The 16236-nt window shown below is 34.6% G+C and overlaps 1 protein-coding gene across 1 annotated transcript in view; it reads left to right on the top strand.

Moving 5' to 3' along the window:
- The first annotated feature begins 7551 nt into the window (after positions 1–7551).
- Ano3 (anoctamin 3) overlaps positions 7552–16236 on the top strand; it is a 394245-nt gene continuing 385560 nt past the window's right edge. The window contains exon 1 of the mRNA XM_046438219.2: positions 7552–8051. Coding sequence (XP_046294175.1) covers positions 7898–8051 — 154 coding nt within the window. The 5' untranslated portion in view covers positions 7552–7897. The remainder of the gene's footprint in view (positions 8052–16236) is intronic.

Genomic DNA, 16236 nt, shown 5'->3' with positions numbered 1-16236 from the left:
ATCTCCATGCTGCTTTCCAAATTGGCTGCACCAATCTGCAGTCCCACCAGCAATGTACAAGTGTACCCTTTTCCCCACATCCTCACCAGCACTTGTTGTTGTATGACTTCATAATGGCTGCCAATCTTACTGGAGTGAGATGGTATCTTAGGGTGGTTTTGATTTGCATTTCTCTGACTGCTAGAGATGGTGAGCATTTTTTCATGTACTTGTTGATTGACTGTATGTCCTCCTCTGAGAAGTGTCTGTTCAGGTCCTTGGCCCATTTGTTGATTGGGTTGTTTGTTCTCTTATTGTCTAATTTTTTGAGTTTTGTGTATACTCTGGATATTAGGGCTCTATCTGAAGTGTGAGGAGTAAAGATTTGTTCCCAGGGTGTAGGCTCCCTATTTACCTCTCTTATTGTTTCTTTTGCTGAGAAAAAACTTTTTAGTTTGAGTAAGTCCCATTTGTTGATTCTAGTTATTAACTTTTGTGCTATGGGTGTCCTATTGAGGAATTTGGAGCCCGACCCCACCGAATGTAGATCGTAGCCAACTTTTTCTTCTATCAGACGCAAAGTCTCTGCTTTGATATCAAGCTCCTTGATCCATTTTGAATTAACTTTTGTGCATGGCGAGAGAAAGGGATTCAGTTTCATTTTGTTGCATATGGATTTCCAGTTTTCCCAGCATCATTGTTGAAGATGCTATCCTTCTTCCATTGCATGCTTTTAGCCCCTTTATCAAATATAAGATAGTTGTAGTTTTGTGGATTGGTTTCTGTGTCCTCTATTCTGTACCATTGGTCCACCCGCCTGTTTTGGTACCAGTACCATGCTGTTTTTGTTACTATTGCTCTGTAGTATAGTTTGAAGTCTGGTATCGCTATACCGCCTGATTCACACTTCCTGCTTAGCATTGTTTTTGCTATTCTGGGTCTTTTATTTTTCCATATGAATTTCATGATTGCTTTCTCTATTTCTACAAGAAAAGCTGTTGGGATTTTGATTGGCATTGCATTAAACCTATAGAGAACTTTTGGTAATATCACCATTTTGATGATGTTAGTTCTGCCTATCCATGAACAGGGTATATTTTTCCATCTTCTAAGATCTTCTTCTATTTCTCTCTTTAGGGTTCTGTAGTTTTCATTGTATAAGTCTTTCACCTCTTTTGTTAGGTTGAGTCCCAAGTATTGTATTTTTTTTGAAGATATTGTGAATGGAGTGGTTGTCCTCATTTCCATTTCAGAGGATTTGTCACTGATATACAGGAATGCCTTTGATTTATGCGTGTTGATTTTATATCCTACAACTTTGCTGAATTCTTTTATTAGCTCTAATAGTTTCTTTGTAGACCCTTTTGGGTCTGCTAGGTATAGAATCATATCATCTGCAAATAGTGATAATTTAATTTCTTCTTTTCCTATTTTTATGCCTTTAATTTCTTTCGTCTGTCTAATTGCTCTGGCCAGTGTTTCGAGAACTATGTTGAACAGAAGTGGAGAGAGAGGGCATCCCTGTCTTGTTCCAGATTTTAGAGGGAATGCCTTCAGTTTTTCTCCATTCAGAATGATGCTAGCCTGAGGCTTAGCATAGATTGCTTTTACAATATTGAGGTATGTTCCTGTTATCCCTAGTTTTTCTAGAGTTTTGAACATAAAGGGATGCTGTACTTTGTCGAATGCTTTTTCCGCATCTATCGAGATGATCATATGGTTCTTGTTTTTAAGTCTATTGATGTGGTGAATAACATTTATTGATTTCCGTATATTGAACCAGCCATGCATCCCAGGGATGAATCCTACTTGATCATGGTGCACAATTTTTTTGATATGTTTTTGTATCCGATTCGCCAGAATTTTATTGAGGATTTTTGCATCTAGGTTCATTAGAGATATTAGTCTGTAGTTTTCTTTCTTTGAAGTGTCTTTGTCTGGTTTAGGTATCAGGGTGATGTTGTCCTCATAGAATGAATTTGGAAGTTAAGAGAGGAATTTTAATTGGAAAGTTTAATGACAGATATATGAAATTGAAAATAAGGATAGTGATATCAGGTAGGAGATGAAGACGTAGTCCTAGTAAGAGGTAATGTTTTTTTTCTGGTGAAGGCAGTGACCACGGAAGAAGACTGTATTCCTACACTCACAGTAGTACATTAGAAGCCATGTGCACAACGCAATACCCCCTATTGCAGTCAGTTGGAGGGGTTCCTTCATGTCACTAGAGATATTCTTGTACTAAGATTTATAGATAAAATTTTCATACTGTCTAAATGAAGAAAATGGTACATATAACCCTTAGTTATGTATGGCCATTTTAAATCAATTCCTGTATTTTTGTAAAAGGCAGTGCAAAACAAAAAGCTAAAGTGTAGAAGGTTTAAACCAAGAACTAAGATAATTAGTACAGCTTTTCTGGATGTAATATAAGAGTGTTGTTGGCATTAATTATCTATGAGGGAAATGAAAGCAGAAAGATTTGTAAAGCTATTCCCTGAACCCACAAGGTATTCAAGAAAGGCAGGTGTACTTGCAGGCTTGTGGAATACAATCTGCATCTGCCTTGATGTCAATGTGTTGTTTAAAACTTTGTAGAATGTGCATCCTAAGACATTACATCCGTTCGGTGTTGGAACCTAGATATGACTGTACTCTCTCCTTCCAGCTTATCTTCATTCTTCTGCAGGCTTATTCTTCTGGTTAACCATCTTCCAATCCTTCGTGTGTCATGCATTCCTGTCCTTGGAGCACCTAATTGTTCTTTCTATTCATATTTTACTTTGACAACATGATTATGTATTACTCCTTTTCCTCTGAATTGCAGTAAACAAAAGTGTTTGAAGGTGAAAGAATTTTGTTAGAGGAATTCATGTTGGAGAGGAAAAAGAAAGGATCCAGGAAAGACTAGAAAATTTATTACAGAGGAAATTATCCTATTTCCCCTTCAAATGAAAACCTGGGAGAATAACTAGCTCCATGAGAAGGAGAGAGGGTGGGAAAGTTGGTTAGAACTGTCCAAAAAACTGTAACATTCTAAGGAAGTTTGGGGAAGTTAAGAGTCCTCAAGGAGTGGGCCTCTCTATAATAGTCCGTATTCTTATCTTTCAGAAATATCTACGCTTCATGTTCTGACATAATTGCTTCCAAAGATCTTTTTTATTCATATTTATAGTTTTTGAAAATAGAGTAAAGTGGCTAATAAACGATTTCCTTTGGATATAGTAGAACATGAAGAACAAAACTGACCATCACTGAACTGTCATTGGTTAGGAGCAGGAGGTCAGAAGTGGGATCTGTCAAAACACTAAAATGGATTTCACTGGACAATAGCTGGAGGTCTTAGCCAATTGGCCTCTCTCTAGTGGGAGATCAGCAAGGTGTCCTCTCATAGCTGCCACAAATGGCTCATAAAGCTTCATAAGAAAGAAATTAAAATTTGTTGGGCATCATGTAACATTTATATTAAGCTCAATGAAAATTAGCTGACTTTATTTATCAAGAATTTCTCATGCTTCTACAAAACTCTTTATATAATTGCATAAGATTCATAGGTTATCATTGTAAAAGTTATTTAAATGGATTGAAGAACTGAAATCTGTGTTAAAAACATAATCAAAACGGAGAGTAACAACATAATCAACAACAAAGTATGAAAAGTGTTTTTTCCATGCTCTTGACTGTTTCCTTTGCTCCAACCTTCTTGTGTGGATTGGGATGCAAAGGCTAGTGGAAACAAGGAAAAGAGAATTGGAAAGGCTGAATATATCCCCAAATGTCACTAGTGAGGAGACTGGTTTTTCAGTGTCTTGGAGCCTTCTGAAGTCAGCTAAGGAATGTCCCATTTTCTGTCTGGCCATGACACCCAATTATGGAAATGATTGTGTGGTGCTCTCTTGTTTCCTGGTGCACAGTCAAAATCAAAGCTGTTAAAGGAAACGGCAGCACATCCTCCCTTACCTTATTACTATAAACTGAGAGGTGGGTGGGTTTGGGGGGGATATAATTGTTCTAAACAAACGTCTTCTTGGAATTGACCACTATTCAGTATACTCAGCATCCACTTCCACCACATATTTCAGAGTTTTCACAAACATTTAAATACTTTATTCTTTTTATATATATATATATATATATATATATATATATATATATATATATATATATATATGTCTTCCTTATTTATCTTAATGGCATTCTGTGGAGAGCATTGGGATAAACATGTGATTCCAGGTCATGCTGAAACTAGAAGAATAATAAACATGTCTAATTAATTGTTTCATGCAGTGCTTGGGAAAGCAAGGCATCTGGGATAATGAGAATATATTGTCTAGCTTACATTTCTAAACATTGCTTATTTGACTACCTATAAACACAGCAAAAACTGAGAAATAAGCTTATTATTCTTATTTTTAAAATATCATTATAGTTTTGTTAAAGTTGCCATTATTCACAATGTTTAACTATGTTTAAAATAACATAATGTAAGTTTGGGTTGTTAAGAGAACACAGGATAGATGATATCAAAATGAAGCATTCCTGAGAAGGAAAAAGTTTACAAATGTAGCTTAAGTTTTGAAAGGAATGGAGAACTTGAGGCCTGAATTTACTGTAACCCCTAGCAAGTGAATGGTAACTAAAGTAACAGAGACAAACTGATCCAAATTGAAAGAAAAATATTTGCAGCTAGACTAATAAAAAGGAAGGATATTTCTGTGTAACATTTTTCACCATCTTTGTTTGCATTCTAAAAAGGAAAATTTGGAGAAACTCTGGATATCTAGAAGACGATGTCAGTGAAAAATGTACACTGGTATTTCCTAAGATTTGTAGAAACTGTTATGAATAAAAGTGCTAGATAGAATTTCATGAAAAATACCTCCATAAAGATATGAAGTCTCTGGCGGCTGGGTGGAAGTTAAGAGGCTCTGAGGAGACTCACAAAAATACAGAAATGCTGAGAATTCTTATTCTTAAATATTAATTAAAATTTTTGACCAATACTCCAGAAGTCTCAGTGGGTATTTGTACCTAGGTCACCAGTAGAAAGAAAATTTTTGAGAATTTTCTTTTACCAATGTTATATGTATCAGTTACATATTACTTCTTATATACTATAGAAGAATAATTCCTAATTTATGGGTATTTAGGCCCTATCACATAATTATGTGAAATTTATAAAAGTATCTGCATATTAATACTTGCCACAGAGGAATTAGTAGCTTTTTTCACAAATACATGAGCAAAATTTTAAAAGACTATATATACATATATATATGTATATTCTTTTAAATATATATATATATATATATATATATATATATTCTTTTAAATTGCATGTGTGTACACACACACACACACACAATTAATAAAACTTAATGGTTAAATGATAATTTCAAATACCTATATATCATTATTGAATTTTCATATATTTATACCCAAAATACAATAATATCATTTGTACAGAGGAAGGGATGACTGAATAAATAATATTTTATCCAAGATGTCCTCAGGCCTAAAACATTTACAAATCACTGTAAACAGAGAATAAAACTACCCTGAGACCTCATAATTTCTCAGGTGATTTTAATCGTAGTCTCAAATCAGCTATAATTTTCCTAGTGATCACATTTGTTGAAGCATCACCTGACAAAGAAAGCGTTACAGGGATTGAGCAAATGTAGGAGATGTAAAGAGGGTATAAATGTTTGAAAGTAAAATTACCCCCCTCCAAAGAACTCATGTGTTTGGCAATGTAGCAATATTCAGAGGTGAAAAGATTGAATTAAGAGAACAATAAACTCCCCATTTGATGGATTAGTAATCTGAATGAACTATTGGGTGGTAACTGTAGGTAAGTGGGACATGGCCAGAGGAAGTAAATCACTGGAACATGGCCTAGCTCTCTATATACCTGTGGCTCCTTCCCTTCTCTCTCTCTCTGTTTTCTAGTTGCCTTAAAATGAGTGGCAATCCTCCACCACACCCTTTGGCCATAATATGCTGCATCAACTCAGACCCAGAGGAAGGTAATTGACAGACCATGTACCACATCTCTGAAATCATGAGACCCAAATAAACTTTTTCTCCTCTTAGTTGCTCTTGTCAGCAATGCTGATCTCAGTAATGGAAAAAAAAAATGACGAACACAAAAGGTTAACATTTTCTCGTAGTTTAGCCTCCTTGACCAACTTTTAAGTTAAACCATTTTGATTGTCTTTCAGAAAGTACCCCATACCACACACTGCAACAGACATTTCAACTGAGAATTATAAATCTCGAGTTTTATTTTCCAGAATGTCCTCTAATTCTCTAAACCGCACTTTTTACTATTTATTCATTTTCCTATATTTGCATTTTCCTCCTACCATCAAGCTAAGTCGTCCTTCATAATTTCCATTCTGTTTTCAACTTCTTATCTAAATGTCACATAGTTACCAGTGGACCCTGACCATTTTTGACTTTTTAGTCAAAGATTTTTATGCCTGCCCCAGATTGTGACTTATAGAGCATATTTTGTTGGTTGTTCATGCTGCTGGAATGATAGACATTTCCCTGCCTTTTTAAAGGCATGTGAAACAGAGGGTCAGTTTCATTTACTAACTTGTTTAATTAAAATGACTAGGAGGAAGACACAGAATGTCCAGAATAAATTTTTTATCTAACAATCAAAGATTTGCACAACATCTTATATATACATATATAACTTTCTCAAATATTACTCAGCCAAGAAAGTAAAAAATGCATTAAATATGACATTCTCATGCTTAGCACATCTATTGCCATATGTAATGCCAATCACAATAAAATCACAAAATCTGTCACAGCTCTCCTTCCTACTAAAGAAGGAATCCAGCTTACATTCTTTCCAGAGACCTTGCCTAGGTATTTTTATAATTATGTCAATATCTAATACAGAGTCAATAAATGAAGAATTAGATCAATAAATAAATCATGGATTAAGTCAGACCATCAAAAAAACTGATTTGAACCTCATCTAGTTTGGCTTTGTGAAATGAAGGGTGATTTTTGCTAAATTGCTAGTGGAAAAACCATCAGTTGGCATGTCCTTGTGCTCATCACTGGATTCACCAACTAAGGTACAGAAGATGAATAAAAGCAATGTTCAAAATTAAACCTTTGCAGCTAACCTACAACTTTCTACCCAAGTTACTCAAACAGAATGGATGCTTTGCCTCCTAAATAATAAATGATACAGCCCCACCAGATGCTACTTTTTAAACATTTTGATCTTTCATTCATTGCCTGCTAATACTTTTTAGTCTATTTTTGTTGTATTTATAAAGCTGCACATTTTATTCTACTATCAGTTTTTAAAAATTGCCTTTACTCTTCACAATCATAGTCATCTTTCAATAAGTGCAGAACTGAAATCTCACAATCTCAAGCTGAGCTAGGAAATAGCATTTAGTAACTTCCTTCCAATTCCAGCTTTCCTCTGATGAACTGCCCTGTGGAGTGTAAAGTTGCATTCCTTGGCAAGCCTTGGCCCCACCCAGCTGATCTCTTGTGTAGAGAAATGTGAATGAGAACTTTCAGTACCAACTTACTAAAAGCATTTCTCTGCAGCATTGCCTATGACTCCACTTAGCCCATTTTATTTTCACTGCAGCCTCTCTGAAAGGGGATGAGTGCTGCTATCCCTTAAAGGCACAAGACGTCTTGAAGAAAAACAACTCTGAAGTCCATCTATCCTGTTGAGGTTGCTTGTCTAGGAACACAGAAAACTTGCAGTCAGCTCTGTGGGCGTTATTCTCCTTGGATTTCCTAGTAAAGATAATTACAGGAGAGCCTGGAATTGCTATTGATTAAAGTATAGTGATTCCTCCCTTTCCTATGATTTTTAAAACCTCGGTAGTGTGAACTTTGCTTCACATAGTTCCTTGAGAATTTTGCAATGTCAGCCGTAAACTTTGAACTGGGCAATCTTTCTCCCAAAGGCTTCAGACATGAGCAGACTTCCAGCTCTGATTTTACTTCAACTTGTTTAACTGAACTCTCTGGTGATTCCAGTGGATTGGATTTTCAACCCTCCACTTCTGTCCCCACAGGTAAGCTGACCTTTAGATGCATCTGCTTGAGTATCTTAACTTATGCCTGTACTCTGTTAATGTCACATATGTGAAAAATAAATGCTGATGGCATCTACTTTGTGGTGGTACAGTTGATGCCAATTTTAGTTTATTCAGTTATTTTTTTCCCAAAATGTATACAGATACTTTGAAAAATTTCAGAGGGATGAGAGGTACTCTTTCTACAGTGAAATGTCAGAAGGCAAACTCAGTGAACTCAGAAGTATGTTAACAGTAAAATGATCTTTGGTTCTCTGGTGGGTGTTCAGGCCTACCAAGGCTTAATGTTGTTTGGCATGAGTGGAAAAATCCCGGATCTTATACATGAAAGCAGAGAATAAGTCCTGCCATCTTTCACTCATCTCTTTTATTTTCATTTCCTTTAACATAATTATGTAAAGGATAATAAATATACTTTACATTTTCATTACAAGAAAATATTCCTTCTGGGTGTTATTTTGTAACCTCATTTAGATTACGTATAAATAGATGGTGCTGATAAATGTCAGTATGAAAAAATTTTATAGAGATAGGAATTGCTATTGAATAACATCACAGCTTTCATTCTTGGTCTGAAGTTTTGAGGGAACAATGCTATATTATAAATTGTGTTCATCAAAAAAAAACTTCTAAGGCTTGATTTTTATAACGAACAACTCTGAAATATCAATGAATTAGTTGTGTTTTATAGAAAACATTTATGTAATAAATTATATTTTAAATACTGTAAAACTGCATTATGGTGATATACTCATTGTCTCTCACAAAAGAAAGGTATGTGGTGTAAATCTAAAACGTAAGCAAACTTTTCATACCTCTGGTTGTTACTTCGTTTGATCTTTGCCTATAGAAAAAAATATTTGAAAGAATAATAAATTCAGTTTCACAACCAGAGGAATCTCTTGAGAATTTCACCCACATTTCTTTATTATGTGTTGTTGGAAATTAAGTTTTAGGTGTCCCATAAGTAATTAATTATTTGTTGTTCATAGATTCTTTGTATTAGAAGACTTATTTTATAATAGAGGCAGTTCTGCCATCAGGATATAAGCCATCCTTTTAAAAAAATTTCTTTCAACTGTAAGCAATCTCTAAACTGTTATTTTTTTCCCCTTAAACCAAGAGTCTTATTGATTATTGGATCTACAATTTCACAAAAGTAGGGAAATCAATTCTTCACAAATGTAAATAGCTTTATAAAGTAGACTTGGATAGGAAGAAGAGGATTAGGAACAAAGTATTTGACAATCTAATGAAAGTTTAAATATTCATGTTGGTTTCACCATGGTTTCACTCATGTTTCACAGAGTTTTCTGGTCAACTCTGTCAGAGATGGTACTTCCATTTTGTTATTTTTAACCATTGTCTTTATGACTTACATGTTCATAGCTTAGGTATTATCTCTATGCCAGTCTTCCACACTGCAAAGAGGGCACTTCCATTCCATTATGTTGGCAATTCCCCAACCCAACTCTTCTCAGCGAAACTCTCTAAAAATAATGCCTTCTTGTTTGTCTCAATGACCCCGTAAATTATCTTGAATATTCTTTCCAATGATTCCAATAGAGCGTATGCGGTTTTTTTGCCTGAACATGAGTTTAATATTTATCTGCTTTACCATTTATGTTCAGTAACCAATAGGTTGACTGGCAATAAGAGGTTCTTAAAATATAATTTGACTCATGAACAGTGTGGGCAAGAGACTGAAAGACTGTTCCAGGCATACATATATAGTATCATAAATGAACCACTTTCTCTTGGTACTACATAATAAGCCTCCTATCCACTGATAGCCAGAAAATCTTCCCTGTGGTACAAGTATTATCTATTTCCATATTTGTTCATAATTTCTATACTCTTTGTGACCTAAGTAATATACTTGGTGTTCTGGGATCTAAGTTGAATGCTTCTTCCAAAACTTGTTAAGCCTTATTAGCCTACACATATTCTATAAAAATGATTTATGCTTTTTAAGCACAGTTTATAGTATTTCTTCATGGTAATTTCCAATGACCCTAAACCCCTGCCTTTAATTATAAAGATCTCACTAAGATCAAATGTTTTCTTCTGAAATGTCTATTGTTATCTCTATCTAAATGTTTGTTCTGTTGATCTGTATCAACAAATATTTGTCCTACACATGAAAGTGTCTACATCCCATCTTTGTTATACTACTTATGTCTGTAATTGCTATTCATGACTACTCTCCTAGATTGTTTTTCTTCAAAGTATCATTTCTCAATTATTTGTGGCTTATGTAATACAAGTGATTAATAAATGACTAACTAGTACATGATAGAGTATCTTTTTAATGTGATTTCTGTCAGATGGATTATGTAAATCAAGTTACACATGTATTTGATTTGCAAAAATACTATGTGGAAATTATCGTGAATTATTTATTATCTCATGATACCATCGTCCTGAAGAGTACCAATGTGGAAATTGCTCTACGTTTGATTTTTTTTTTCTTTGAGTATTAAACCTTTCAGGATGTACTTTGTATGCTGGATCTTTTATCCCTAATTCCTGTATGGTCAAGTTTTATTCATTCATTAAAAACGTATTTATTGAAGATGATGGATTATACATTAGTGGCTGGTGTATCCATATATAAATGAAAATAAGATAATAGAAATAGGAGAAGCATATCCTTTTAATCTCAATGGTATGGTAGCATATTTAAACCTGCACATATTCCTAACATGAGAAAACAAAATATACAGATGAACGTTAGTGCTTAGAAAGTTGAGCAGTTATGTCTATAAGAAATGTGTCATTGGCAGCAATACAGCATTTGCAATTTTCATTACATTATGACTTATAGATAACTCTCAATAGTTCTCTGGTGCAATCTGCCCTGGATAAACTCACTAAGTCCTGATGCCCCGGGAGCACTGAACAATATTGTATTCTGCAGTAACTTGGGCTTTACCTCTGATCAGATAATGAGGCGTGGCTCCAGGAGTAGGAGTCACCTGGTGGGGTTGAGTTACACTCACCTATGCCTTTGTAATCCTACCCCTTTGCCCTTTTGGGGATAGAATATTCCATGGAAAACCTCCCCCAATGAAATCCTGGGTTCAAGGTGTGCTCCCTCTCTTTCTTGCCAGGACTATGTTGGATACAAGTGGTGAAAGAGGGCATCCCTGTCTTGTTCCAGTTTTTAGAGGGAATGCTTTCAATTTTTCTCCATTTAGAATTATGTTGGCCTGGGGCTTAGCATAGATAGCTTTTATGATGTTGAGATATGTTCCTATTTTCCCTAGTTTTTCTAGTGTTTTGAAAATGAAGGGGTGCTGTATTTTGTCAAGTGCTTTTTTTCTGCATCTGTTGAGATGATCATATATGGTTCTTATCTTTAAGTCTATTGATATGATAAGTTAGGTTTATTAATTCCCATATATTGAATAAACCTTACATCCCTGGTATAAACCCCACTTGATAGTGGTATACTAACTTTTTGATGTTTTTGTATTTGATTTTCCAGAATTTTACTGAAAATTCTTGCATCTATGTTCATAAGAGTTATTGGTCTGAAATTTTCTTTCTTTGATGTGTCTTTGCCTGGTTTTGGAATCAGGGTGATATTGGCCTCATTGAATGAGTTTGGAAGTGCTCCCTCTTTTTTCTATTTCCTGAAATAAATTGAAGAGTATTGATATTAGTTTTTCTTTAAAGGTCTTGTAGAACTCGACTGTGTATCCATCTGGGCCTGGGTTTTCCTTGGTTGGTATGCTTCTGATGGTGTCCTCTACTTCAGAGCTTGAAATTGATCTGTTTAAGTTATGTATATCAAACTGATTCAATTGGCAAAATAAAATGACTCTAGAAATTTGTAAATGTCTTCTATATTATCTATTTTATTAGAGAACAAGTTTTCAAAATAATTTCTAAATATCTTCTATGTTTCTGTAGTGTCTATTATGGTATTTCCTTTTTCATCACGTATGTTAGTAATTTGAGTTTTCTGTCTCCTCTCTTTGTTAGCATGGCTAAGGTTCTGTCAATTTTATTTATTTTTTCAAAGAACTAATTTTTTTTGTTTTATCAATATTTTTCAATTGTTTCTTTTGTTTCAATTTTATTGATTTCAGCTCTAATTTTAATTATTTCCTGTCTTCTACTGTTTTTGGTGTTGGTTTGCTCTTTTTTATCCAAGGCTTTGAGATGTAATGTTAAATCATTTATTTCTTGACTTTTTCTTATTTAAAGGAATGAACTCAAAGCACTAAACTCTCCTCTTAGTACTGCCTTCATAGTGTCCCAGAGATTTTGATATGTTGTACATGTGTTCTCATTCACTTCTAAGAATTTCTTAATCTCCTCTTTGATGTCTTTTGCAACCCACTATTCATTCAGTAGCATATTATTTAGTCTCCAGGTGTTGGAATATCTTTTTTTTTTTAATTTTATCATTGATTTCTAATTTCATTCCATTAAGATCTAGATTTCAGGGTAGTATCTGTATGTTTTTATATTTGCTAAGAGTTGCTTTGTGGCATAATATATATACTATTTTAGAGAAGGATCCATGTGCTGATGAGAAGAAAGTATATTCACTCGTTGAAGGATGAAATATTCAATGTATGTCAGCTAAGTCTGTTATTGAATGAATTATTGAGTTATATAGTTTCATTTTTCAGCTTTTGTTTGGAAGATCTATCCAGTGGTAAAAGAGGTGTGTTAAATTCACCCAAAATTGTCATTTTGTGGTCTATTTGACTTTTGAACTTGAGAAGAGTTTGTTTGATGAACATTGTTTGGGGCATATATATTTATTAATGTTATGTTTTGTTGATGAATGGTTCCCTTAAGCAGTATGAAATATCCTTTTTAATTCTTTGATTAACTTTGGCTTGAAGTCTATTTTATTTGATATGAGGATGGAAACACTTGCTTCCTTCCATAGCCATGCGAGTGGTATGATTTTTCCCAATTTTTCACCTTCAGTCTGTGGATGTCTTTTCCTATGAGATGAGTCTTTTGGAGTAAGCATATTGTTGGGTATTTTTTAATCCAGTATCCCAGTCTTTGTCTTTTGCTTGGTGAGTTTAGGTTATTAACATTTGAGGTTATTATTGAGACATGATTTTTGTTCCCAGCCATTTTTGTTTATTTTTGGTATTTAACTTGACTTTGTTTCTCCTTTGATTAGTTTTTTTCTTTAGTGTTAATACCTCTCTTTGCTGATTTTCATTATTGTTTTTCAATTTCTCTTTATGAAATATTTTGCTGAGGATGTTCTATAGTGTGGGCTTTCTAGTTGTATCTTCTTTTAACTTCTGTTTATCATGGAAGGTTTTTATTTCATCATCAATTCTAAAGCTTAATTTTACTGGAAATAATATTCATGGTTGGCATCCATTTTCTTTCAGAGCTTGGTATATGCTGTTCCAGTATCTCCTGGCTTTGAGGGTCTGGGTTGAAAAATCTGCTGAGATATGAATTGGTCTCCCCCTATATGTGATCTAATTCCTCTCTCTTGCAGCCTTTAAGATTCTATCCTTATTCTGTTTGCTAGGCATTTTCATTATAATGTGTGTTGGTGTAGATTGTTGTAATTTTGTACATTTGGTGTCCTGTAAGCCTCTTGTATTTGATTTTCCAATTCATTCTTTATGTTTGGGAAATTTTCTGATATTATCTCATTGAAGAGATTGTGCATTCCTTTGGTTTGAAACTCTGTGTCTTCCTCTATCCCAATAACTCTTAGATTTGGTCTTTTGATGCTATTGCATAATTCTTGGATGTTCTTTTCATTGTTCCTTACCATCTTCACTGGGTGGTCAACTTTGTTTTCCAGATTGTATTATACTTTGTCTTCTTTATCTGAAGCTCTGTCTTCCAACTGATCTAGTTTGTTGGTGATGCTTTCTATTGAGTTTTTATTTGATTTATTTTTTCCTTAGTTTCAAGTATTTCTTATTTTTTTCAGAATCTATATCTCTTTCTGGAAATAATCTTTTGCTTCCTATATTTGTTCTCTTATCTCTTTGTTGGGAGATCAATTTTTGCATGTATTTGCTCATGTAAGTCATTCTTTAACTCACAGATCATTTTCATTATGAACATTCTGAACTTCTTCTGTGACATCTCATCAACTGTGTTGTCCAAGGGTTCTGTTATTGCAGTATCTTGGTTTGTTTGGGGCCCTTCCCCCCCTTTTTTTCATATTGTCTATGTGATTTCCTTTCTTGCAGTGTGGATCTTAGTTATTCCAGTTTCTATCCTATAATCTTTTAGTATCTGTGCAGATTATCTGTACCTCACCTTGGTGTTGGGCTTCCAGACCCTGCTATTGCCCTAGGATGTATTATACTGAAACTATAGGAGATAACATAAGATAGCACTGGAGATGCCACAAGATGGGTCCAATGTCTTGCAGAAATGGGTCTGAAAGGTTGGTCCTTACACTGGCTAGGATGTATTATACTGAAACTATAGGAGATAACATAAGATAGCACTGGAGATGCCACAAGATGGATCCAATGTCTTGCAGAAATGGGTCTGAAAGGTTGGTCCTTACACTGGCTATGGGATACCTGTTCCAAGATGCAGCTGCTTCTATACCCTGTCTATCATCCCAAGGTAGAGGCTACTTCATGGGGAAGACTAAGGGGATGGTTGCAATGTCTCAAGAATTAAGTGGATTATACCTGGGCTCCCAGTTGGTGATGGTGGCGGGGGCAGACCCAAGCTTACCCTGAGCCCTGGATCCCATGCAGGTCAGCAAGGCAGATATGGGACAGGCCTGAGCTACAGCGGTGTCTGCCAGTGTCAGGATGGACTTGGGCCTACCTTGGTCCCGGGCTCTCCATCAGGTCAGCAAGGCAGGTCTGAGAGGAAGTGACTCCATGGGTGTCTACAAGATTCTAGAACTTTTGACATTGAACATAGCATAAAACTCTGTGATATGCTTTGGTTATCTGGTTTTAAAAAATAAATTATGTAACTGTCATGAAGTAGTTGGAGAATTCTAATAAATAGTAAGGTCCTGTTCAATCACCAACAAGCTATGTTACCTTAGGCAAGAAGGTCCTGTTCAATCACCAACAAGCTATGTTACTTTAGGCAAGGCTTTGATCTCACTCCCAAATCATTTTCCTAATCTGTAATATGTCTAGATTAGACTATTTGTGTTAAATGTCACCTGCAGCTACAGAAAGACTTTACAAAAAAACCCAATTAATTCTAGAGCATTTCCAATATACAACATTAAGCTAGATAAAGCCAAGACCATAAATATAGGTAAAGATATACTTCTGTTTATAATACAGAAAAGGGGAAAAACTGAGAAATCTCAAAGGGAATTTATATTTTCTACATTTAATCTTGAACTTAAATATTTTAGTTTTTGAATGTTATGTTTAAGTTTCATCAAACAGAGAAAGAATAAATTCCCAAAAGATAAGAGATATGACATACTTCTTTTCCACAAAGAGAGATTCAGCAGAGAGCTGTATGAACAGAGTTGAATTATTTCTTGCTAAATGACTTTACAAAGATTGGCAAACTGATAAAATGCATCACTTCCTTTGTGGCAGTTTTAAATCTAACTCTGATCTCTTAATAGCTCTGCCTAAGGCCCTTCAACTCATTCCCTCTTAAGAGGAGTAATCCAAGGTCATACAATATGCATATTTGGGGTGCCATAATAAAATAAAAAGTTAATGCTACTGATGTTGTAAAATGAAGTAACTTCCAACAATCATCATTTCCTTAAATGCCTGCAGAAAATATTTTAGTAGGAATTGAGAACATTTATTATACTTTACAGTGATGAATTAAAAAGTGTTCCTTTTTGATCTATACAAGGAAGTGCTAATGGAAGTATTGGTAAATGGCCATTGCATTACTGCATATTACCTAGGTGAAGTTTGCTCAGCTCCATAGATATAGATCCAGGAACAGAGGCAAGTAAGTGTCTCTCCTCAAAGAGTTCTTGATATTATGTCTCCCTGATACCAGATAAACAATTTTTACTCTGTGATATATAGTAGGTCTTGGCACCTTAGTTTATCTATCACTTTGTACAATATATAAAAATTTACAATAAAAGTTTATGATAAGATTCTTAGGTAGTATAATATAAATTACCACAATATTGTAAATTTCTTTCTAGGACACATTAATAGAAGACTGCAAAGGAAGTGTTCTCAAC

This window comes from Marmota monax, unplaced genomic scaffold (assembly GCF_021218885.2).
Source record: "Marmota monax isolate L192 unplaced genomic scaffold, Marmota_monax_Labrador192_F-V1.1 WCK01_AAM20220418_F8-fsc00061, whole genome shotgun sequence".
NCBI classification, from domain to species: domain Eukaryota; kingdom Metazoa; phylum Chordata; class Mammalia; order Rodentia; family Sciuridae; genus Marmota; species Marmota monax.
Note: the sequence above shows the minus strand (reverse complement) of the source record. Positions and strands in the feature narration are given on the sequence as shown.